At 39.4% G+C, this 27,695-nt stretch overlaps 1 protein-coding gene across 4 annotated transcripts in view; it reads right to left on the bottom strand.

The window, feature by feature from the left end:
- Window positions 1–9,572: 9,572 nt before the first annotated feature.
- Window positions 9,573–27,695, bottom strand: part of LOC135219222 (uncharacterized) — a 107,207-nt gene continuing 89,084 nt past the window's right edge. For all 4 annotated transcript variants that reach the window (XM_064255806.1, XM_064255807.1, XM_064255805.1 and 1 more), the window contains 2 exons: window positions 23,927–24,159; window positions 9,573–10,973 (listed from right to left, as the gene is read on the bottom strand). In XM_064255806.1, coding sequence (XP_064111876.1) covers window positions 10,821–10,973; window positions 23,927–24,159 — 386 coding nt within the window. In that variant the 3' untranslated portion in view covers window positions 9,573–10,820. The remainder of the gene's footprint in view (window positions 10,974–23,926; window positions 24,160–27,695) is intronic.

The raw sequence follows: 27,695 nt of genomic DNA, 5'->3' as shown, positions 1-27,695 counted from the left end.
GTGAATCTAACACATGATACTAAAGAGATGATAACTGCTTCATCCAAATGGAGTAAGGGTCTTCAATGCTTAAAACATAAAGTGCAAAATTTGGAAGGTACACAAAGCAACCATATTTTGGTGGAGACAGAATTATTAATAAACAGTATAACCATACCACTCAGTTACCTGGATTATGAAACAGGTAAAGAGAGGGCAGTAAGTTGAAGAATAGCAACGTCCTTGACTTGAGTGGAAAAAGGTTACTCTACACAGCAAAACATGGGCATTTACAGATAAAGTTACTTTATTATGACTACATGCTAAAATTCCTGGCTGAAATGCAGTGAGAAGATATAACATGAGAAAGCTGCAAGATAGGGCATCCACTGAGTGAAAAACAAATATATATCCAGAAAACTTATATGATCTGGATATGTGAAAAGAAGTCAGCATTTTGTAAGTAGTCGTAAACAAGGAAATAACATAATGAAGACCGGATGGAAGGTTCAAAATAAATCATGGAGAAGGGTATAGATAAAGACCTAAGCCAGATAGAAATTCGGGCAGTAAGAGTGCAAGACGTAAGAAGATGAGTTATTTCATGATCAACTCTATAAAGCAAAACTTGTGTAAAAATGTTAATGATAAATAATGCAACAAAAACTGTTCATCTACAATTATTGTAATCACCTTTATGTACTAGGAGAGACAAATGTGGGGTGTTGCAATGAAGATGTACTCCTTCCTGCAACATTATCACTAAGCTAAATTTCAATTAAATAAATTTACAGGACTGAAGTACCTCTCAGTACTAGTCTCAGGTTTGCCCAACTGATTAGTATCCTTTATAGGTGGGGTCTCCAAATGTAAATAAAAAACTTTTGTATTATCTTCCTTTTCATAAATCTTACATAATTGAATACATATTTATTGAAACAACTGAACTTAACACAGTCCATATCAAAAGCTTTACATTAAGATTGGCTAAACCAATACTCTGTATTGGGATTTGACCTTATTAAAATATAATTATTTTAATATTTTTCTGGGAATATTCCCATGAAATTTTCCTAAATGGAACTGAATATCCTGAAATCTAGAAATAATACTGTATTTGCATAAGAGTGGAAAAAGCATCTAAGTCTAAATCAATTAAATCCCTGCAACAAGGAGTATAGTATTATACATACTATTTACATAAATGTACGCAAATCTTCTCTATCAATAGTATTTACAAGCACCAAAACAAATAAAAACTACATGAAATTAATTGGACATCAATGCTCACCAACTTCCAGTGAGCAAATACTTTGCCCCGTCAGGAAGGAAAATTTGATAATTTCCATAAAATAGTATTCACTAAACATTAACACCTCAATTTTTTAGAGCCAAAATATTTACACACTTTTATGTACATCCTATGACAAATTACTCTCTGGAAATAAATATAATCTATACAGTACTGAACAACCCTTAAAAGAAGCTTAACTAATTTTAATTTTACATTAATTACAAATAGAAAAGAATGTCTACAATACTATTGATAAACATTTGCATGTACATATGTCTTTCAAGATCAGATGTAGCTGAAGTGTAATCAGTCAAAATATACACAATTTAAGGGTTATCAGGGTACTTAAAATTCCTACATTAAAATAAAAAATTCATTACCTAGTTAAAACACAGCTAGCTGAATTTGATCACTATTCCAACACCTCAACGGTCCTGTTCATGAAATTCTATGCTCTTCAAAGTTCACTAATTACATTTCATGGTCCCAGACAACAATATCTAATTACAGAGTTTAGATTTTATTAAGATTCTTGAGACATTTTATACTTCCTGTATTTCTTTTCATGTTCATTGAACAATTCAGTAAAGAAAATATAACTTTCCATTATATCACATCAGTTTGACCTTCAAAACTTGAAAAAGGATAAACTTAAGAAGACTTTATATCTGTATGCAGTCATTTAACATATGATCATATTCAATTCTTAGGCAACGGACAAATATGATTAAGAGTGAAGGATCTGTGACATAGAAATGTGCCTGCACTTATCAGTTCTATCATATGAAACAAACAACCATATGAAAAAGGCAGTCTCTTTACAATTCAACATTAGTGTCCGAGCTTATACGGGGAGACCGCATTTGCTCTTCAGGAAGCATGACCTTGAATCTCTACTACAGAATATTCCTTATCTTCCTTCCACCTTATTACTTAGCCACCATTTGTACCCTTTACTAATATATTTCTGGTAATAACCCACACATTAAAATCTGCCTACCTTTTCTCACATCTCTGCAATTTCCCTCTGATTTCTCCCACATTTTCACAGAAACACTCATTTATAACAACCTTCTATCTCAATTTTCCTTCACAACCCCATTTCAGGCTATACACAGCAACATTCCATATACTATATACTTATGCTCACCCCCACCTTCATGATCTTGGCAAAAACTTGAGCACCAGTTGTTTCCTACTCCAGTACCATTCTAAACTGTTTCATTCCTCCTGATTTGTCAATGATTTTTTTTCTACCCTTTTCTCATATTTTCATCACACTTTTTCTCTCATTTTTATATTCTATTCACATTACATTCTACAATAAACCTGTCATAGCTTAATTATAAACTTTTAATCTTTTGTCATCTCTAACCCACCTCACAAGTAGTTTCATCATTCCCAGTACACACTGAAAACAGCAACAAGTAGCATGAACAGTCCTGGCTCACTTCAATGGGCATATAAAATGGAGTGTAGAAACTGTACAAGTTTGAAAAATGTATTAGTAATAATAGACTCCACTGAACTTATACAGTTCTTTAACTGTCCCCTTACTTAGCATGTTTCCATGCCTTGACCAATAGACTAGGTATCTAAATGATTTACCTTGATCTCCTCTGACAAGCAACACGAAAGAAAAATTTTGGAAAAAAAAAACAAGTACAGGCCACCCCCCAAGGATGTGACACCTATCTCTTAAAAAATTGAAAAGTACTACGAAGATGACAAAAGTAGCACGATTAGGATTCCAAAGACCTTATAAAACAAGAAAATAAACATTCACAAACCAAATCAACCAAGGACTGGCCACTCAGAAATTCAAGCAAAAATAGTAAGTAGTCTGGGCTCATTATAGGGTCACTTGAAAAAAGAAGGCTGCGCATATTTTATTAAGCTTTCTTTCTACACTGAAGTTCTCATACAATCTATTCTCTCTAAGTTCATGCCCAGCTTCTACTGACTACATTAGCCTGACAAACTATGGCCAAAACACTGCATTGCATAAAAAAAAAAGGCAATTAGGCAACTTGTGGCAAGAATAAAGCCCAAAGTAACAACCCACTGGATGAACTGCTGCTACTATTATCTTGTGACACAGGATAAAAAAGAAAACTCAAATTAAGAAAAAAACATGGCAAAAGGGAAAGGATAGAATTGATATAAACAATAACTGAGATGACTAAATGGAAAAAAATTGACTTCTAAACAAAGCCGCCAATTTTCTATAAACAAAAGTAGAAATCTTAATTATGTAATTCTTTCCTTATTCAGATTCATTCAAGCCAATCATCTCTAACTGGGAAAGATGGTTACTTAAGATGTCTTTGTTCCAGGCTCTTTATATTGAATCACTTGCTGCTCTTTTCACATGCTTTGTTTAGTTTTCTGATCACAGTGTAGATGGTAGGAGTTCACTTTCAGAATCTCAGTTCTTCAATGTCAAGTCAAGTGCTGAGAGTAAATCACTTAATCTTGCAATTATTGTTTATATATCATGGAACCAGTGGTTATTCAGCAACGGGACCAACGGCTTTACGTGACTTCCGAACCAAGTCGACAGTGAACTTCTGTCACCAGAAATACATCTCTCACTCCTAAATGGAATGGCCGAGAATCGAACCAGTGACTAAAGAGTTGGGACCCCGACACCATACAAACCACGACTGTATTGGACAGTTTTGTTATTAGATAGTATTTAAAGAAAGTCTGCATCCTTCATTTATATAGGCTTAATAGATTTCCAGTTTGTGGGTGTTAAATATTACTCACAAAAATATTATTGTTAGACTGACTTCACTCTCCCTCTCACTTTCAGTATGACTTCGAAGTTTTGTATCTCTAGCATCTATATATTAATAAGATGGCTGTGGTATTCTTAACCAAGAACAATAACAGGGACTGAACATAATTACCATTTATACCAGCTTCATATGATTTGTGGAATAACTTAATTTCTTGAACGAAGAGTTCTAAACCCAACATCACTCCAATACTGTGTGATGCAATGGGCTTTCACGGAATTCTGCCACTCATATCTTTCCACTGTTTTAACTGCCACAAATATCTAGTCATCTCTGTAATCCCTCATCTTAATTTTTGTCCAAGTAAGTCTGGATCTTCTAGCTTTACTGGTACCCACAATAAACCAGCTGACACTATCACATACTAGTATAAATCTGTGGTGGCATGTTTTTAATAATCATAACTGCTGATCAAATGCAGACAAATCTACTATGAAACGAAATGAATTACTCAGTAAAGATCGACCTGTTTCACTGCTGCCAAGTCTCAGTGAAGAGCTAGAGGTGGTTTGCCAATTTTCATTGATAGTTATCTTTAGGGAGGGAGAAGTTGAACACTCCAGTGCAGATTCTGTATCCTTCGGTGAGTAATCAATCAAAAGTTTTTAACGCTAACTTCGATGTTAACCCAGATATCTGGCTTCCATAACTGATAGAACAGCTGTTTTGCATAGTAACTTCAAGGTGTATGTGACAACTACTCAAGTTGTACATGATAGATTTTTATCAAGTTTATCATATTTTTGCTTCAGGGTTATACAATCAATGTGTGCTTTTTAATTCAAGTGGGTTTCAAAGAATACACCTAGGAATTTTGCAGTATGGTTAATTTTTAGTTCCACATCATAAGTCATTGTCCATAACTTCTTTATAAAACATGACAGCTTCAAGTTTTTGCTACAGAACACTGAAAATGTGCCAATGAATTCTAGATGTCTGCTTTTACAATGTCACTATCAAGAATACATAAACTGAGCATATCAGGCAGGACTATATGATATACTGAAAAATCATCTACACACAGACTTTTCTATTTAGCAGGTATTATGTATTGTTAGTAGTGTAGTGCTTAAAACATTTCCTTGAGGAAGATAATTTTCTAATTTGTAGTTGTTTGAATGTCTTACCTGTATTCACACTTAGAAAGTGTAGTGGGGAGAAATGTAGTCATTGAGAAAGTTTTTTAAAAATGAAGGTAGGGTGTGTCTTTAACAGTACTAAGCAATGCATATCCTGAAGTGTACCAAATGCCTTCTGAATGTCACATAATATAGTACATAACACATATTTGCCTATTCTCAAACACTATAAATATTATCTTCTAAACGACATAATGGACCACGTCAAGACTTCCTTATCCACACTAGGTCAAGGTGATAATACCATTTGTTTTCAAGCGCATAGGAATCAAATAAATACAACTGACAGATGAACTACTCTTGTCATACACAAATAAAATGTTTCAACTCTATTAGGCATGTCTACTGCTGAAGCCAAAAAAAAAGGCAAGTGACCAGGTTGTAATATTAATAAAATATTTTGGGAAAAACTCTATATCATGAGTACATATATACAATGTTCTATGGGGTCTGCAAGAATAAAAATGTTAAAAGTTCGTGTATATATAATATAATACATGAACTTTTAACATTTTTATCATTGTGGACCCCTTGACAAATAAAATGTTTAAACCGAAATTAGTCAAATCCCTGAATGATAAGGCCACCTCTCATATCTGATGGTTTGCCTTGTCATCCCCAATATTTTTTCATTAGATTTTCCTTTGAAAGTTAAGAGTGACGAAAGGTTTCTCCATTCTCTTGTCTGGTGCACCTTCTGCCCTACTTCCCATGTGGTTAAGCACTCATCAATTAACTTTTCTTGATTTTCTGAGCCTTCTTAACAGGTTTCATTCTGCTACTTTCATAGCTACTACTTTTCTAACTGGTTTACCTTTCTCCCCCCCCCCACCCCCCCCTTAGCAGAGCAAAAAAACCATCTCAGTTTTAAAATTCAATCTATATTTCAACCACTGGGCCTTATATCTATCCACTATCTCCTCAATTGCAAGATGGTCTTCCCCCTACATTATGGTCATGAATCTATTATTATAAAAATTATTTAACGAACAACTGGTTCACATTTCTACTCTTAACAGGCCTTACCAAAGGATATGCTTTTAAATGGCAGGTAAAATTTTGGGCAAGACACATTAAAGAACCTGGGCAGTTAATCTGGAAGATACCAAAGAGAATGAATGAAAAGTAAAATGTATAATACCACCAGCAATGGGCCATACAGTGCATACTGTAAGTGGTACTTCTACGAGGACCAAGAATCTTAGCACAGTGTACAACAGGTCTCATAATGTAAGGGAAGTAAAAGTCTAGGGAAGACTGACAAAAAAAGAACGGCTAAGTGTCAAGAAACCAAAGACCATGGAGACCAGTGGGCTCCTGCAAAGAACCTTTAGTAGTGCCAACAAGATTTCCACTATCACTGTCGGGGCCTGAGTGTTTTAATTTAGTGCATCATAGTAAAGACTCATGATTTCCAGTACAAATACCATTAACTATAAAAGTGAAACTGGCGCTCATTTCAAGAAGATTCATTGTTACATTAATGCTAAACTTTTTTTTGCAACTGGTATCAAGTGTTCAGTTTTTATGCTACTGTAACCATAAAGTACTGCGCTCATTTGTAAAAGACTTAGTCTGCAGTCTTAACTTTATTTGTTTATGCTATACAGTTATGCCCTGTTTTACTTTCAACTTTTTACTATTATCTTTACAATATGGGTATTCTATGGGGCTTGTTACTCAAGTTAATGGCCTTTTATCTTCTGTAAGTTGCTGTAGGCACTACATGAATAACAGAAAATAGTGGCACCACATATATCTGAAACCACATAAAGTAGCACAATAATATGCTTGAACCCATAAATCAGAGAATAAGAGGAAGCAAGAATATGTTAAAATAAAAACAAACTTTGGCTGCTGCTTACATTGATATATTTTTTAAGTAATTTGTATTTTTCCTAACATACAAACCTGAGGTCTTTACATATGGGATTTACTTTCATTGGTAGTTGGCTACTGATGGCAGGAGAGGAAGCCCTGCCATCCAGTCTGTACACATTCAATTTACCTTTTGGCCCAGGTAGCAGAATTAAGGGTGGTTAGAGGTGGGCCATTTCTGTAGACTTCAGGTTTGCATGTTAGGAAAGATATAAATTCCTTAAAAAAAATCTGTAATTTGTTCCTACACGTATACAAACCCTCAGTCTTTACATACGGGAGACTTACTTCTTGGTGGGAGGATTCTGAGCAAATCTCTGACCTGACTAGTAGTTTGCCTCACCTGAAGGGTCTCTCCCTGGAATGTAAGAGCAAAGGAAGGAGATCCATACCTCTGATCTGCTGAACACATGTAGTGTTTAACTGCCAGACTTCTGGGCCTTTTGAATTATTGGGATGTAACATCACTGATTTGAAGAAAGGCTTGGATAAAACCATACTGAAGACAACCAACAGGTTTGTTCATTGTCAGTCCCTCGCTCCCCAACTGAGCTTGATTATAGATAGGATACTCAGTCTTCTAGAACACCTGCATGCACACCCATCCAGCACACGACATCTTGCTAACCATACCTCTGCCCACTGGGAGAGGCAGGGTAAAAAGAGAAGGGTAGGAGGCCAGTCCCATACACACAGACACTTTTGCAGCCATACACCTTAGGCGAGATGCCACCAGTCCCCAAGGAGAGCCAGGTGAGCTACATGAATGCTGAGCAGCCACCACAGAACTCAAGGAAAAAGTCCAAGGATCTATGGCAATGTCCCAAAAGTGAAAAGGTGAATGTGGTCAGTCGTAATGCAATAAGATCCATTCTACACCTCTAGATGGGAATTTTTTTATTCTGATGCCTTTCATTAAGGAATGGGAAGAGGAAGTCTAGGTTGTACAAGGTTACATAAGTATTAAAATATAATCATGAAGCTACTGTTGTTCACATGATGGCCATCACAAGACAGACAGGAAGATTGTTTTAACCATAAATACTTATTTTTTACTGGAATTAAAATTTGTTTGCATTAAGTATGTGAACACCACTCAAAAACTGATCAAACTGATATGTAGAAATGAAAAGATCATCTGCTGCACTGCTGCTTTACCTTTTAACTTTGAATAAGCTTGTTTTTTCCCAACTGACTGTCAACCCACTCCTACCAATTACTGAAGAGCATTTCCTTTTGGCAAATCTGAAAATTACTTGAATGGTATAAGTTAAGAATGGTGGCATCTTAACTTAATAAGAAAGCTCAGGGACCTGGCCCCTTCCAATAAGTAATGAAATTTACTGTGCAATAAAGACTGGGATATAGCCTACACATTACAGTACCCTACAACCAACCCACATAGCTCATAGTGTAGAACAACTCTACTATATAAAGTTATCAATAGTCTATCCTCATCAGTAGTTTCTATTTATCATTCAATTTAAAATATTAATTTACTTACCCTTGGGTTTCAAAGATCTATATCTGCCAATGAATTGCTTATAAAAATAAGTGTACGTCCCTATGCCTACTTATACTTACAAGTACAAAAAAAAACAAAATTGACAGCAAAAATGCAAAACTTATCATTACTTGAAATGTCTAACTAACACACTGAGAGAGAGAGAGAGAGAGAGAGAGAGTAGTGGGGCATAACAGGTCACGTTTCCTGAAAACAAAGAACCTACGCATACAGGTTCAAACAGGAAAATGTCAGCCATGTATATTTATTCTCTGTCTGATACCTCAAGCATATTTACTGGATTGCTCCACAAAGTATGTGAAATCATCCGCTTGAACATATTCAGTCCTATTGTAATTACTGGATTACTCCTATAAATTACAAATATTTATTACTTCTATTGGACTCTTGATGTCCCTGATAAATAATGGAGTCAGGTATTCTTTTACCCATTAAACTGAGGTGTCACTTAAGAAACAATTTTTTGCAATTACGAAACAATTATTTAGCATTTTTTCACTAGAAATTTTGAATGTAGGTACGTACAGCATTTACTCCAACGTTAATTACCTTCCACCATTAACTTTTCCAGCACCTCCTCAGGACTCTCCCAATCGTTATATCTACATTTCATCCTTTTACCTTGCTCTAATTTTCACAATTAAAAAAAATCCTTTGGACCAGCCTTTTGAGTTTAAAAATATTACTGTAGTCTTGGTAATTTATTTTATAACTTGGCACAAACCTTCCATCTCTTTACTGATGCTCTTGTGTTGTACATAACAGAAGAAATAGTCAAGGGTAATCTTGGAAGAGAGATACTAGTGTGATATAAACAAATACCATAAACTATCCTTTTTTCCTGTTTGAATTTGGAACTGCTCTCTTATAAAACTATGTGCATTTACAAAAAATATATTTTAATGTTCAAGCAAAGAGATGTTTATTCATTTGTGCTGGGGGGGGGGGGGGGGGGGGGCGGGGGGGGGGGGGGGGGGCACATTGCAAAATCCTGAGGTTAATGTTAAATATCATTGAAACAGTAATCTAATGGGCACTTGAGTCCTGATGTATAGTCCCTGAACCTTCAAAATAATTGCGTAACCTTGGCTATTTTATACCTTCCGCTTCTACTCAATCAGTACATAAACTCCTTTTGGAATCTTAAAACTACAAGTAAATAAATCACAGTTAACACTGACTGATCGGAGAATAATATATCGAAAAAAGAAAATAAAACCAACAAAAACCTACAGCATCACTAGGTTGATTTTTTTATGATTAAGTTAGACTAAGTAACATCCCAACCTTGGCTACTACTTTGCTTTATAAAATCAATAAAATTCAAAACTATACTAAGAATATGTATAAAAATCTCCACAAATACAACAATATCCTATCCTCCATAGCCAAATTACACACAAGTGGATTAAAATATTCCACACTGCTGCAAATAATAAATCCTAACATTTAGAAACAACTTTAGTGCTAAAATCATATTTAGGATTACCTTTAAGTTTCAACTACCTGCCATCCTTACCATGCAACCTATATTGCCCATATCACTGAAATGCTTGAATAAACTTTAACAAAAGAATAAAGATACAGTACATAAAGTACACTGAAGTAATATAGTACTCATGTTAAAACATCCCATCAACATAAAAATCCAAACTTTCCAACAGCAACAAAGATTTTTCTTTAATGCAGAAAGATCTACTGTAATGAAAATTTGAAATCCAGACCAAGTTAAATTAGCTCTCTTATCTTGCCTGCATATCAACCATAGGTAATAAATATGCACATGGCATATCACAGATATTTTCCATTTACCTGAAAAACAAGAACATGGAATTGTTATGAAAGGGGCAGTACCACTCATGACTATGGATTTTATTAATTCTCCAAAAGGAGAACTTACATTCACTCCTCGCTTTTGCTAATTTCAAAACAGTTGCATCTGACTGTATTTGTAAACCTACAAAGGTCTGAGCTGACTATTCTTTCTAGTCTATGTGAGTGAACAGATGTAGGGAAGAATTTGGTGTAATAACCGGACAAATGTTCAGCAGCTTCAACACTTACCATTTTTTTCAAACTCAATGGAAATATTTCACCTACAAACACATGACGGTTATTCTTGTCAATATATACAGAAAACCCTTCCGAGGAAAGTAGCAAACCCACACTTGTAGAAATTCATACATGGAGTTAACAAGACATCAAGGCACAAACAAACGGCCATTCCATTTATATATGTTCTTGAACTTCTCAAACAACTTTTTGCTATCAATTTGCTCTTGTTCCACAACATTCTGTGATACCGAGAGATCTTGGTCTGGCAGTCCCATATAAAATTTGTTGATTACACTAACCTGCAAAAATAAATTTAAAACATCAAAGGAAGCAATAACACTGAAAACAACCAATTACATATTTCTTTGAATTACTGAAAAATCATTTCAGTTTAGATTAAAAAACCTGCCTTACCTCTACAAACAAGAGTAATGTCCTCTTCAATTTATCCTCCATCATCTTCCCCACTATTATCAGCATCTCAAAATAACTAACCACAATACATATTACTAATCCTGCATACTGCAAACATATCACTCTGGTATGCACCTGACTAAAAAGCATTTACACACAATGAAAAATGACAAATTTTCTACGACAATTTGTATTTTTCATAGCTACAAACCTGAGGTCTTAACAATAGGATAATTTCTAGCGCCTAGCTGGATCTGGTTAAATCACAGATGAAAGCAAGGAATCTTGTGAGATCTGGCAACGTGTGCGTATATCGGGTGAAGAGTGGTCAAGGACCACGCACCTACACCACAGCGTCAGTCTTTCCCAACTCAGGATGTCTTAGCAGACAGAGGGGTGGCTAGAGGTGGGCAGTACAATGTTAAGACCTCAGGTTTGTAGCTATGAAAAATACAAATTGTCTTAGAAAATTTGTCATTTGTTCATACGCGAACAAACCTTCGGTCTTAATAATAGGATAGACTCATACTTGGAGGGAGGAGGTACAAGACATTCTAAACTGGCTGGGGGCCTACCCACCATTCCAGCTCCAGAAGACATAACTTCCAGAGAGGGACTGAAGCCTGTGAGAAGCTAGATAAATCGAAATCTAACTACTCAGACACTGAGTGACGTACGATACATATGAGAATCATTGTATAGGGAACCAAAGAGAAACTTTGACTGTCCAATAGCAAACCAACACACCAGCGTTTGTTACCGCTCCCAACTCCCCCTTACCAAGGAGTGGAGCATATGCTACTGAATAGATGGTTGGATATTTGTATACCAAGCAACCATACTATCAGTATGACTACCTTACTCACCTGTATCAGACCAGTCCAGCAAATGACGTGTCTATTCCTTAACCCACCCCAAGGAAGAAGGAAAGGTACAAGAGAAAGAAATAGACATGCCAACTCACTCATTCTCTCATCCACACAATCATCTTAGGTAAGATACAAAAGTTCCCTGTTAAGGGCAACTATGAGTTACACAATCTGTTAGGTAGCCACCACAGGACCCAAGGAAAATGTGTCCATAGATCTGTGGGCAATATCCTCAAGATAGAAGAAATGAACATGGACTGGGGTAACCAAGTACCAGCGCACAGCATTCTATGTAAAGCCAAGTTCTCTTTGAAAGCCAGAGAGGGACCAATACCTCTAATGTCATGCGCTCTAGCCTGCAGACATGGAGGCGGAATCATCAAAAGTCAAGTATGCCTGTCTGATGGCTTCCCGCATTCAAAACGATATAGTACTCCTTGACACCTCTTTCTTTGTACGTCCTGTGTTAACAAAAAAATCTGCAGCAGCCTGGCCTAAGGTGCCGTGTTCTTTTAAGATTGCAACGCAGGGCCCAGACAGGACACAACAAAAGCTCTTGAGCATCACCACTCACAAAGCGATGGAATGAAAAATGAAATAAACCTATCATCGTGCACAGAGGGATTTTGGGTCTTGGCCACGAATTCCGGGACAAAATTGAAGGACACCGACCCCCAACCCCTGGTGTGCTTCACACCACAGCCCAGACTGTGGAGCTCTCCTGCCCTCTTTGAAGATGCCAAAGCCAGGAGGAAAACTGTCTTGAGTGTCAAGTTCCTGTCAGATGAGCAATGTAAAGGCTCATATGGACCCTTAGTGAAGCTTTTGAGAACCAAGGAAACATCCCACGTCAAATGCTTAGCTCCCTAGGAGAACTCGACTGCTCAAACCCCCTAACTAGCAAAGAAAGTTCCCAGGACGAGGAGATGTCGAACCTCTAAGGCATAACACTAAACTCAGGGCTGCCCTGTAGCCTCTAATGGCAGAAACGGACAAATGTTTCTCATCTCTGAGGAAGGTTAAAAAGTCTATTATTCATTGAATACAGGTTGCGAGTGGAGAAAAACTCTGTTTACGACACCAATCACAATAGATCGCCCATTTGCCTTGGTAAACCCCAGAGGTCGACCTGAGACTGCTCGACATATTCCCTGCTGTTCTCTGAGAAAAGCCTCTCTCTCGGAGGAGATACTTGATAGCCTCCAACCGTGAAGGGACAGGGATTCTACTGACTGGTGGAACCTTTCCGCATGTGGCTGACACAGGAGAGGCCACAAGGGGGAACCTCCAACAAAAACGACAGCAGATCTGGAAACCATTCCGCCTGAGACCACAGAGGGGCTACCACAATCATCCTGAGACCCTGCGAACTCATCAGCCTATTCAGAACTTAACGGATCAAACAAAACAGAGGAAAGGCATACACCTCCAGGTTGTCCCAGGGATTGTGGAATGCATCCTCCGCTAACACTCAAGAATCTGGAACCTCTGAACAGAATATCTCCAGTTTCCTGTCGAACTGAGTCGCAAAAAGGTCCAGCATGAGTCTCCCCCAAACCTGGAAGGGCTTGTCTGCTACTACTTGATGACGGGACCACTCTGTGCCTAGGAACTGATCCCAACGACTGAGTTTGTCTGCGACCACATTCCGTTGCCTGGAATATACCTAGCTGAGAGCTCTACCGAATTGCTGACCGCCCACTGGTGAACCTCAACGGTCAAGGCGTGAAGTTAACATGAAACCAGGCCTCCCTGCTTGTTCACATAGGCGACCTCCGTGGTGTTGTTCGACATGAGAACAACAGAATGACCCTCTACCTTCTCCCGAAAGGACATAAAGCAGTAAAACCGAAACTCCTTCAGACCCAGGAAGGTTGCCTTCAACTCCAAGACGTTGATATGCTGCTGTTTGTCCTCTTAACTCCAAACACCTGATGCAATGAGGTTGCTTAAATGAGCACCCCAACCTGCAAGGGAGGCATCTGAAAACAGAAGGAAGTCCAGTGGGAGAGAGAACGCAGAGGGACACCCTTCAAAAGATTTCGGTTGTCCAACCACCAACGAAGGTCCTCTCTCACTTCCGGAGACAGAGGAACCTTTAACAGGGGGTAAGTCCCCTGCCGGAGACCAAAATCCTCCCAGTCTCCATTGCAGAGACCAAAGATGAAGACTCCCATGAGGGACCAGCTTCTCTAAAGAAGACAAAACTCCCAAAAGAACCTGCCACTGATGAGCTGACTGATGTGGTTAAGAGGGGAAGTCGCGTGCCACCACTCGCAACTTCTCCAATCTTTGATCCGACAGAAAAAGTCTTGCAACCGCCGTATCGATGACCATACCCAGGTAGAGAATCCTTTGACTGGGTACAAGGTTGACTTTTCATGGTTGACCACGATGGCCCGTTCCAAACAAAACTGAAGCAGACAATCTCTGTCTTTCAGCAGCTTTTCCCTGGAACCTGCCAAGACCAACCAATCGTCAAGGTACCTAAACAAATGGATCCCAAGCATGGGCCCAATTTGATACGAGAGAGAAGACCTTTGTGAACACTTGAGGGGCTGTGGTCAGCCCAAAGCACAGGACTTTGAACTTGAAGACCTTGTCTCCGAGAGAGAAACGAAGGAACTTCCTGGACGCTGGATGAATAGGGATCTGGAAGTACGTGTCCCTCAAGTCTATTGACAGCATGAAGTCTCCTTTCCACACAGCTGCCAACTTTGAATGCAGGGTCTCCATTTTGCACCATGTCTTCCTGATGAAGTGATTCAAGGTGGATAAGTCAATTGCAGGTCTCCAACCTCCCAACACCTTGGGCACCAAACAGATGTGTCAAGAAATTCCAGAGAATCTGGAGGATACGCCCTTCGCGAGCTGCGGCTTGTCCGAGAGGGGGAGAGAAGTCGAATGGCAGTAGGTACCCCACCCGAAGGACACCTACCACCCATTTCTCCACCCCATAACTCTGCCACTTGGCCCAATAGCCTGCCAGGCACCTCCCCACCCGTGGCACAGGAGAGGGAAAGGCACCTAACAAACTGAAGGCCCCCTTTACCTCTGTCCCTGGGCCCCTTCTCAGTTTAAAGGAACGGGAGCGAAAGGGATGCTGGTCCCCTGACCTAGGCTGGGACAAACAGGGAGGCTCTGCTGAAACCGAACTCCTCGACGGCCTACCAGGCGATGATCTTCGTGACTGCTGCTGGGCAGGGGGAGGAGGAGGAGCTGGACATCTCTGAGGACGAGCCTCCGACTTAAGACAACATAGCCTGGTGCACCAATCTGTCCTTGGTGTCAGCCCAGTGCCTGTCTATTGCATCCTCCAGCTTGGTCTGAGGGAACAAAAATTGAGACTCCAACAGATCCCCATTGCTAAATGCCAGCAAGGACTCAGGATCAACTGACCTTCCATCTTGGATAAAGCTGCGTCTCTTCTAATCAGAAGGTTAGTCCATAAATTAACACTGAGGTAAGCCATATATGAAAACGCCTTGCCTCCGGACTGCAACGAACTGGCAAGATTGGCAAGAGAGGATGCACTCACCAACCCTTCTGAGGACCTATCAGAAGCTATCTTGGCAATGACCATAGATCAGAAGTCCAACCAAGAAACTGTCTGCAACATGGAGGTTGTTTTTTGTTGTATTCTACATGAAATTGCACACATTTTCATATATAAAACTCTTTGTAACGGCTAATATAAAATGGTGCAAAAATTATGACAATGTGACGAAAGAATTTCTGAGATGTGTCGCTGATGCTTTTTAGTGAGAGAAGAAATCAATTCGCGCATGCGCACCTGGGTAACGCTTGTAAACAAAACAACAGCTTGATCTATGAACTCCCAGCATCCCCCTAGGCGCATGATTTAAAATTTTTTGCAAACTAGGCCTATAACTATTTTTCCGCGAGTATTTAAAAAAACTTTTTGTAGTCAGCGTATCGTACGTCAATTAAGCACCCGACAGACAATTTTAGTGGACGTATAATATGTCCAGTCGGCGTTTAAGGGTTAAAGTCTCCCAATATAAGAAATGGTAGAGGTAGTTGTTCATATAAGTGTGTTAACCCTTAAACGCCGACTGGACGTATTGTACATCGACTAAAATTGTCTGTCGGGTCCCAAGTGGACATACGGTACGTTGACTACAAAAATTTTAAAAATATTCGCAGAAAAATAGTTATAGACCTAGTTTGCGAAAGATTTTCAATCACACCCCTTGAGGAATGCTGGGAGTTCATGGATCATGCTGTTGTTTTGTTTACAAGTCTTACCCAGCCCCGCAGGCGTGAATTTCTTTCTTCTCGCATTACAAAGCATCAGCGACGCATCGTCAGAGAGGGATTTCTTGACGCATTCGTGTTTCGCAGAACTTTTGCGAGTGTTAGTGTATTTGTGACGCAACAGTATGTTTGCAGAGATGTCCCAACGTCATCAAGACCGTGAAAGGCACGTATTGCCTGTCGGTAGTGAGTGTGTGAGGCAAGTTTTAGATTTGGATACTGGAGAGGGACCAAGCACCCAAGGTGACCCAGCTTTTCAACACCGTGTTGTGCGGCCACCGAAAAGGACCAAGTACCACATCCTGTGCCTTTTACAACCCCTAGGAAGCATCGGGGTGTCCTGAGGGGCATTCATAAGCATTTGGGAGGCCTCCAACAAAAGGAGATTGATGAGTACTTGTTTTGAAATATTTTCATATAAATCATGACAAGTGCCAAAATTTAAACCTACGGTCAACTTTGACTTGACCGAAATGGTTGAAAAATGTAATTGTAAGCTAAAACCCTTACATTCTGGTAACATTCAATCATTTACCTTCATTTTGCAACAAACGGGAAGTCTCTAGCATAATATTCCGATTTACAGTGAATTTTTGAAAAAAAACTTCTTCCTTCCCTCTGTGCGCGGTAACTCTGCTGAAAATCTCGCAATTTCTTCAGTCACATTGTCGTAATTTTCGCACCATTTTCTATTAGGCCTTACATAAAATGTTATACATGAAAATGTGAGCAATTTTATGTAGAATACAACAAAAATAACTCATGGTTGTAGCTTTTATCAGTTTTGAAATATTTTCATATAAATCATGATGTGCCAAAATTTATACCTACAGTCAACTTTGACTCAACCGAAATGGTATAAAAATGCAATTGTAAGCTAAACCCTTACATTCTAGTAACATTCAATCATTTACCTTCATTTTGCAACAAATGGGAAGTCTCTAGCACAATATTTAGATTTATGGTGAATTTTTTAAAAGAACTTTTTCCTTCCATCAGCACGTGGTAACTGCTGAAAATCTCAGAATTTCTTCAGTCACCTTGTCGTAATTTTTGTACCATTTTCTATTAGGCCTTACATGAAGTCTTATACATGAAAATGTGTGCAATTTCATGTAGAATACAACAAAAAATAACTCATGGTTGTAGCTTTTATCAGTTTTGAAATATTTTCATATAAATCACGATAAATAGAAAAAATTCGAACCTTCGGTCAACTTTAACTCAACCAAAATGGTCAAAAACCGCAATTGTAAGCTAAAACACTTACAGTCTAGTAATATTCAATCAATTACCTTCATTTTGCAACAAACGGGAAGTCTCTAGCACAATATTTCAATTTATGGTGAATTTTAGAAAAAACTTTTTACATCCGCTCGTTACGAATTCATGCATTATTTTGTGATATTTTCTCTGTGTTGCTTTGATCGTTTTACAATTTGTTATATACCAAAATCATCGTAATTTAGTGTACAATACAACAACAAAAAATAACTCATTAGCTTTAACCATTTTTCTCACAGCGCAATTTTTGTATACAATTATATATGATATTTTTTTTTGCTCTGTCATGTATTCCAATATTTATATATTTTTTTTCATTTCTGATGGTTGCATACTAAACTTCAGGCAATGAAAAAAAAGAAGCCAAAAATGAACTCTTAATCTTGAAAATTAAGCGTGCTGTGATTTTTTGAAAAAAACTTTTTTTCTGCTTCGGCGCTAACTCCCAAACACCGCCGGCATACGACACACACTTTTGTAAATAGAGGCTCGGTGTTTAAGGGTTAACTATCGTTCAAGTATTGGGTTTTTAGGAGGGAGATACAATGAACAATTGTGAATGTCTTTTTTAAGTGAACTTTAACAGCTACAGCTTGTAATTGAGTTTGCAACTGTATTTTTGAGTGAGCAATATCTCGTCCTACAAAGAAGAGCACTTCCACCCGAACTTCCCTGTAAAGGGAATTGGGAGTGGAATGTATGAAACTCTTTAGGGGTAAGCATTTTGTTGTTACTTAGCATAGTCTCTTGTAGTGCTAAGCATACTGGGTTATAGGTATTAATCAAGCATAATAGCTCTTCATATTTAGCACGAAGTCCCTGGCAGTTCCATTGTAATATTGCAGAGAAAGTACCTATTTTCTAGAGGATGATCCTCTGTCCAAGATTGTTCTATTATGCCTTTTCTTTGTATATGACATCTGGGTTTTGTGATGGACTTTTGGTACAGTTCCAGATGTTGAAGGAGTATTTAGAGGGTCATCTGAATGTACCAAGTGATCACTTATGATGGTATTTGAAACAGCATTATCTTTAGTAGTATTTTCGACCCTTGTAGTATCTGGTTTATCATTTTCAACTAGTCTAGTTTTATTGTCTAAACCAAGCTGATCTGAGTGTAACATTTTGTTTGACTTAGGTTCTACATTTGTTGCTGCTGTATTGTAAGATAAGACAGTGGGATATGACTCATTATTTTTCATTAATTCAGATGTTCTATGAGGGTCAGCTGAACCATGGGATGATGAAGGTTTACTCATTTTTTTCTGACTCGTTAACTTTTCTGCGGATGTATCTCCTTTCTCAAGGTGCTTGACTTTTGATTCAGGCATTGTTACAGACTCTTCACTTAAAGTCCTCTTGTTGACAATTGTCCCAGCATCCATTTTTTCTTCTTTATCTTCATTAGGCTTTTTGAGATTCAATTTCTTTTGTCTTTCCCCATTTCCTTTTACTGGATCTACAAATAACTGTAGGGTGTTGAATTTCTGCAAAGTCTTTTGTCTCGCCTCTTTAAAGATAATGCGGTCTTGGGTCTTGATACAAAGTGTTTCTTTTTCAATGTGATACTTGATACATGATTTATGTGCTGCAGTATGGTCTCCCCACAATTAGGGCAGCATGGAGTAAGCTCACAATTCCAATGCTCTTTTCTTCCACAGTTAAAGCATATAGCTGGTTCATTCCTTTCTTTTTTCCTGCATGTTGTAATTAGATGGCCAAACATTTGGCAATGGAAACATCTTCTGGGAGCGGGAATATACTGTCTAACTGGCAGGTGAAGCCATGCAGCTTTCAGAAATTTAGGGAGTCTCAAACAATCAAAGGTGAGTATCAAAGTAGGTGTTGGATGTAATATTCCCAATACCTTTTTCTTGATTTGTCTCATATTAACCACTTTTTGATCAGCAAATTCTTTTTGGAGAGTGTCCTCAGAATAATGTAAGAGTTCACTATATACTACTCGTTTAGACCGATTCATTGTTTTGTGAGGAGTGCATTTTGCTGTGCTTCCTTCTACAGCATTAATAAATAGTAATTTTCTACTTTCATCTGGTGATGAAACTTCTACAAGTAAGATTCCTTCACCTTGAGAGGCTATCTTTGGTTCTCTGCCAATGCATTTCACAATATCTCTATGGACATCAAATATATTCAGTTCTTTTATGTTTTTGTCAAGGACAAGAGAGAGATATTTGTTATAAGTCTCAGGTTCTTGAGATCCAAGTAAAATTCCAATATCTTGATTAGCATTCCTATTTCTATTATTAAATCTACTATTCTTTCCTCTGTTCTGAACTACATAAGGGGTCGTAGTAACAATCAAACAATCTTTGTTGTTTTCATTGGAGGAGGTTGGGGATGGCAAAGGGAGGTCCTTATCCAAGCCTAAGGTTGTCAATGGTGCCAAAGAGTCAGGAGATACAGGGGACAGTGTACTGGAGAGACTAGTCATGGGCATTTAAGGTAAAAAAAAATGGGGAAAACATACACACATAACTACTGCTTGGGAAGACCAAGGTATTGCGGACTAAACAGGGTTCAACATTCTCTACCAACGGCACACATAGAAGTTGCTTCCCCAAGGTCTACCCCATACCCTACCCTTTCAGGATAGCACCAATATGCTTGCAGTGGCCCAGGTATAAGCCAATCTGCCTGCTGGGAGTTCTCCCCCACTAATGGGGACAGACTCCCCTCTCCAGACATATTGGTGGGCTTCCAGACAAAAGCCAGGAGTCCTATCCCAAAAACCAGGCCCCCTGGATTCCGATGGGCTGATCCCTGGAGATGGTTCTGCCCTTAAGATAGCAATGGGAAAATCCCATCACCATCTCTTAGGTCCAAACCATATTGGGTGGTGACTCATCACCACAACTCCCACAATTAGCTTCAAATCCTAAACCCCTCCAAACCATGAACCCCTACCAGACTCACTCAAGCAGTAAAATTTTGCGAAAGTGGAAATGTCCACGCCAGTTAATGCCAAAAGTTTTGTAGGCGTTCCATCAGGTTGAAGGCAGAATCCCTTAACCCCACACCACGTGAAGGAACCTACTCGAGGGGTTGACTGAGGAAAAAAAACTATACTACTTTTGTGAAAGACTAGGGCAAGTGTGGACCTACGTCTTTCACAGCTGATTCGGAGAGAAGTTAACCCTTGCAATTCTGATGATAGAAAAAGTCCCATCAAAGACAAACCAGTGAAGATGGCTCTAATCCCTGGAATGTTTACAAGGCACTGAAAGAGAATTCAACTATTTCATTGCTGCTCGGCAAGAATGCCTGTGCTTTAAGTGAAGGCTGGAAGTCTTTTAGCAATTAAACACATGGATTGTACTGCCTGAAGGACCACTTCTTGTTGACACATACCATAGGCTGGTTCAGGGAGGAACTCTCCTTACCATGGAAGCAGAGCTAGCAAGTAAGGCGAAAGGTGAAGTCTTGCATCATTCATATACAATTCATGGTAAACAATTAAAGAAGACAAAAACTGTGTTTGTCTGAAAAAGTTATTCTGAGTCATTGCCGTGGCCCAAGGGTCAGTTGCAATAGAGCAGAAGACTTACAGATTTCTGTTACAATGTGAGGTAAACAGAAAGATAATAGTACTACTACCTCTATGTGATGACTCTCACAATGGCATGTGCGGCGCACAAGACAGATACTTTAAGCGAGAATCAAATATTACCCAGAGATCTTAGGTCTATAATGGCCACACAAAGTTCATATTAGTTGTTAACCTTCAAAAGAAGAGAAACAATACTACCAGGAACATTGTCTCCATGAGGAAGCAATACCCTGCCCCTCACCCGACTCTGAGTTGCTTGGTAATACATTCCAACTTAGAATGTGCTTGGCTTATAGAGCTATCGAGAGCACTGTAGTTACACTTGAGCACCTGTATGTTAACTGAAACAGGAGGGAAAAGAAACCCTCATGTTCAGCAATAATACCGCTTCTGTTGTTTTGCTGCTAAAAATACCAAGGTGTTTCAAAATCAAATCCATAAACTCTCCGAAGGCCTGAAAGACAGCCCTGAGTTTTAGGATAATTATGAGAAGGAACTTATCATCTTGGTCACACACCTAAAGAACTGCTCTACAGGTATGCACCTATTACTAGGTCAGTGCATCTGATAACAGATGCATGTCGCAAAGAGAATATACAGGTATATTCAAAGGCTCCTGTTGATCAAGCACCAATCTAATTCCTTCCTCATCCTTCAAAAGAGGAATAGGAATAAGGACTGGTAGCAGAACTCCTTCATTCTCTAATAAAGAGAGCAAAGGCAAAGCTGTCCTGAAGGGAGGCTTCTATGGCGACAACAGGGCAATAAAAACGACTAGATCGTCTGAACTGATTGTTCCCAAAATGGGAATACTGGAGAAACTACAAAAAGGCTTAACCTCCTTTACTTGAGGGGTACAATAAAAGTCTGCTGCAGGCCTTTCCAGTGGTCTGGAATTGTCACTACTGTGCCGTCGGTGATGTTTCTCCGGACTTGACGAATCCGAGCTTGAAGAAAGACGATGACCGCTGTCCAAGAAGCCTTTCCAATGACTGTCTTTCGCTACTTGGGAAACAGTTGCGACTGAGGAGCCGACTGCCTTTGGGCAGACCCTACCATCCTCCCTTAGGCCTCAGGTATGACTTCTCCCAGGTGCTGGGTAGTATGTCAAGGACCTTCGCCTAGGAGAATCAGCAGAATGGACAACCAGCTCCTCCATTAACACTACTTTTTTCTTTATCGAGAAGCATACGCACTGACTCCCCTAGCTGAGCCATAGTTAGCTAATAGCTCAAAACTTACATTCAAACTTTGCGTCAAGACTGGCAATGGCACTGGGATCAAAAGCATGGCAGCCAGGAATAGGATTTGGTGGAAAAGAGGATAAACTGGGTTAGAAGGACAAAACAAATATTACAAGCAATTAAGATTCCTGGCTAGCTAATGACCTTTCATACCTAGCAATATCCTTATGCTTCCTATCTTTTTCTAACTTTGAACAGCAAGAAGACAGAACCCTCCACTGTCTTTCATCCCAACCTATACACACATTACAAGTTAAATCAATAGTGCAAACCTGACCCCTATATCTATTACGAACAGAATGGGAATCATACTTTGCTGGAGTTAATTGTGTAGGCTGCAATAATGGACACTTGACTTACTCGAGTCAGACAAAGACTGAAAACCCTAAATTGGTCAAAGTACTAATTACGCCTGATTAGCTAACAAATGCCAAATGGCTATGACAAAAGAATCAGAGTACTTCAACGAAGGTACTGGAAACTCTTGGTGAACAACGAAATCCAAATTAATAGAAAGCTACAGCTTACGACCTTCATCGGAAGCTAGTAGAAATAAAATTGAGCTTCCTTGCCAAGTTGTTTGTCTATTAGTTGGTAGTTGGCGGGGTACCAACCTACACAGAAACAAAAGAATCGGTACCACGTTTTTCGAATTTTAGCTACCAATACATAAAAATTCTTAGCTACGTAACTGGTTCTTGGTAAGTTACTTAAATAAAAAATATGATGCAGCCCCTGAAAGAGGATCCTTTGGCTTTAAAAATTTCATTCCATTAATCTAGGCACATAGTTGACTAGGTGAAACAGTATCAATGCAGTGGCTTAACTAGAGTTTTCACATATCACAAGTGTACACTGCTTTAAGAGTAACTTTTTAAAAGTGAAAGCATCCCTCTTTGTTGTTCTGGCAATCATGGAACAAACATATATCCTACTACTTCAAAATGACACCAAACCAAGTTCAGTATCACAGAATCAAGTAGTATTTCTAGAGAGAGCACACAATAATATTTCTATTGTTCTAGGACAGACAGAAGTTGTATAAGCCGTTTGAACAGGCAAAATGGCATGATCTTCAGATAATTCAAGAGAAAATGGCATGATCTTCAGATAATTCAAGAGATGTTGTTCTAACTATAATTATGAAATACTAGCCAGTGCACCAAGTTATGAACTAGCCTAGCTTTTCTTCCAACTTAGGGTTCTTTCTCTTACCTGTATGAAAACTAATAGCAGGCTAGTAATCATGTCACCATGCTGCTGCACTTTTTCACTTCCTTCATCTCATAATTTCATCTAAACTGCTCCTTACAAATTCTAAAGGAAACTTAATGGAAGGGTATCTGGGGTCTCAAGTTTTAGTCCAACCCAATTTGACAAAATATGTATCCCCTCCTTATGTTAGGGAAATTGACCAGTTTCTGGGTCAGACATCTAAATTAGCAGGGCAAAACATGAAACTCAAATTTCCTTCACCCTACATCTTTTACAGCCAACAATGCTTCTAAAACTGAAATAGTATAGTGAACTAAAATAAAGTGCTAAAATAATAAACCAGTATTACATACTAGTACACACAACAATATACTGACCTCTGCTTTAGCAATTTTCAACATGTGCAATTTTTCTTCAAGCTTCCTTTTCATGTACATATTCCTTTTACAATGTTTGGCATATTCATTTCTTACAGATGCCATGCTACTGTCAAATATTCGGTCACTAAAACCAAGATTCAGCCGACAAACACGTTTATTTGAAGGTCTACCTTCAGCTTGTTCTTTAGTGCCTAATTTTCTCTTTCTTTCTGTTTTTCTGACTCCAGTCTCTGTAAAATGTATTAAAATATATTACAAAACAATAATGACACAACAGTATCCATGTGATTACTGACCTGAGTTGTGATAATAAACACTAGTGATTCTACAGCATTTAGTTCCCCAGAAAAATTGGAAGAGCCTTTATACTGTTGTACAACAATTTATTGGCCTGAAATGTAAAATGTGCTATTTATAACCCAACATGAAGTTTTCATAATAAAACTAATATTGTAATACTTACCTGAATGCCTTAATTAGCCCTGGTCACTGACCAGCCTGAACTATATCCCCACAGATTTACCCACAAAGTGGGTCATTTTAACTGTCAGCACTACCAATGCTGCAGGTAAAATCTAGCCAAATGAGTTACCTGTGTTACCATTGGCAACATTGCTGCAAATACTAGCCACCAGAGGCCTGCCTCCTCAATTGAATCATTCACTATCAAATTGAAGTGGGGAGGAGGGTGGGAATCATTCAAGTGTTTAGATAAGTATTACAATATTAGTTTTATTATGAAAACTTCATATTGCAATACGCTCCCTGAACACCTGAATTAGCCCGATTAACAACATTTAATGGAGGTGATATCAATCTAATTCAGCCCAACCTGTCCTGGAGCATACACAGGTAACTCATTATCAAACTACCATATATAAATGTATGTATCCTCACATAGTCATCTAACTCGGTAGGTGAGGATGTTTGCAAAGAAAGCACCCCAACATCAGTGTTGAGTCTAAGGTGCCGTCTGAGTCTGAAGAACCTCCCATGTGGTATTCTATGCCTCTCATGTAATCCAGCCTCTCATGGGTGGAGGAGAAGTTGAGTGGGCAGGACCTTCGAGTTCTCTAATGCTCACTGACGTAGATGACAATGCTGAAGAAGTTGAAGTTATTCCAACATGACCATCAGGATCTGCCTAACAGGACCTAAAAGAACAATAAACTCAGTCTAAGCTTGACCAACAGAATCTCTCACATTCATTTAGACCACCACTGACTATATAAACTTCTAACATCCTAATGATACCGAGCTAATTATAAAATCGAGTTGGCTGCAACAACAGGACCCAACGAGTAACCTTTCTCTGAAGAAACTGAAAACCCTATAGCAGAGCGTAGTGAAAACCCACACGGACTCTCAAGATTGCAGACACCGAAAATTTCCTTTAGAAAGCCGAAGGGGTAGCCATCTGCACCGCTTTGCGCCCTTGGAAGCAAAGAACAACTCGAAGGCTCCGAAAGCGATAAAGAACCAACCAACGCTTGACCAATAACCCCTCACAAGAAGAAGCTAATTGAATTTTTGGAAATGAATCAAGATGGACACCTAGGGGAAACCAAATAAGATTCTCGGATGAGGTAAAAGTTCCTTAGTACATGACAAATAAACTATGAGAGCCTGAACCAGACACAGCAGCATTTGAGATCTATCACCTGCTATACAATCATCCAATGATGCTGCTGCGACCCTACTTATGTCGACAACCACACAAAATTGACCATTGAGGAGTCACCTTGCTCTCTAAAAGACTGTTGCTGAGCGCAAGAGGCGCCCTCAACAAAACCTCCTTATGAATGTCCGGATAGTGAGGAAGCAGATGATTTAACAAGAAGTCCCTCCTCTTCTTGAAAAGAACATAGTACAGCCAGCCGAAATGTTAGTCTGGTATGCCAACCCCATCGAAACCGAAGTGATGAGGTTGTCAAACAGTCCAGGATCAGAAGGAGTATACCAAACATGTTTGAGAAAACCCCCATCAACTCAGACAACATCCACATAGAGTGGGACAAGGCCTCTAACTGGCTGCAAAAGGTATCTTCCAAATAAAAACCTCACGATATGTAACCCCTACCACACGAATCATCGAAAGAACCCAAGAGAGAAAAACCTCAACAGATTCCTAGAGTGGAACTCGGACACCGGCAGAAGGGTTACCCACTACCTCATACAGACCACTTCCGATCAGGAAGAAAGGTTGAATCCAGCTTACCCAACCCCTAAGTGATGCTAGCCTAGAGTCGTCTTCCCAAAAAGTTGCTCAACTCGGCCAAAACCAGATCAGCTTACTTGATGTTTGAGAGACTACTGATTTAGTTGAATACAACATATCAAATATTGCTTGAATTAACTATTTAAGTTCCTCCGCAGCCTGGACTGCGGAAAGAAAGAATGGACAAAGACCATCATCCGTTTATAATCGCTTCCCTTCGCTGGGGAAACAAAAATGACAGCTAGTACTGGATTCTCTTCAAAGGGTATCGTCTGTCAAGTCCCGTCCGTCCACAACGGAACAGGGAAAGAAGGCTAAACACTTGCAAGAGCAGCACCCAATAACCCAGAACTTATTATACATGGGTGCTTGATACCAACACCAGACATATATGATCCCATCATAACTGAGCCAACCGATCCAGTTGCGCATTGCTATACCAAAAAGACGATGATAAACTCCTGACTCCTGAGGTAGTTGTACTCAACTGCACCATCCCGCAACCCCCAGACACGATGACCACCGTCCACCCCAAAAGCCAACCACCCCCAGTTCCACAACCATGTACCAACTAAAGACTATCACATATCCCTAAGCTAGTCTCACTCATCTGCACCAACCTGCACTACCCAGTGACGATGACGTAATACCTGGGCCAAGCATACCTTGGCAATGAACGCCCATCCCTACGAGCCAACCACACTCTTTTGCGCCAAACTTGTACCAACCATTGACGATGACATAACATTGAGCCAGTCTCACTCGACTGCGAAACCCTGCACCAGCCACTGACTATAACACCTGGCCAACTACAAATGGGTGACCAAGGCCCCCCTAAGAGCAGAGGGGCTGCAAAACGCGATCCAACAAACACCGGCTACACCAACACTAAACCAGGACAGGAGTCCAGAGCTGAAGCTACATTGATCTAGTGTTGGAAGGAAGTACTCCCGGAAACCCCGGAACTAAGACCGAAACCACATTGTACACCTTGAAGGAGGAACAGAAATAGCTGCAGGAAAAGGTTGAGAAAGAAGCAGGAGAAAAAGGAAGAAGCCACACTTTGAGTAACCACCGAGCACCTAATGCTGACGTGCAGGTAGACAAAACAAATTTGTACAGCACATAAAAGTGCCTCTAAGGACAGGATACAAACTGTGGAACCAATGGGAGCTGAAGAAGGAAATTACCAACTATCCTAAAGAAAGGCGGCCGAGGGCACGGCACAAATGGTACTAATGATGGTGCAGACAAACTGTCAACTACTGTAGCCCTGCAATAACCACAGTAGGCACATTACGTCTCAAACCCCAAAAGCATAAAAATGGGTACCGAAGAAGGAAGATTACCAGCTACCCTATTGAAAGGAGAGGCTGAGGGTACAACCAGTACTGATACAGTCAACAATGGCACAGACAAATCGCCAACTATCGTAGCACCCCCAAGAACTGGGAGGACACATTACATTGCAACCGCATTTGAAGCTTCCAGACCAGCAGCCTGAGAACTACAGGTCCCATGGAAGGTGCCAAGAAGACAGCCCCGCCA

This window comes from Macrobrachium nipponense, chromosome 1, assembly GCF_015104395.2.
Source record: "Macrobrachium nipponense isolate FS-2020 chromosome 1, ASM1510439v2, whole genome shotgun sequence".
NCBI classification, from domain to species: Eukaryota; Metazoa; Arthropoda; class Malacostraca; order Decapoda; family Palaemonidae; genus Macrobrachium; species Macrobrachium nipponense.
This window is presented reverse-complemented; position numbering and strand designations above follow the sequence as displayed.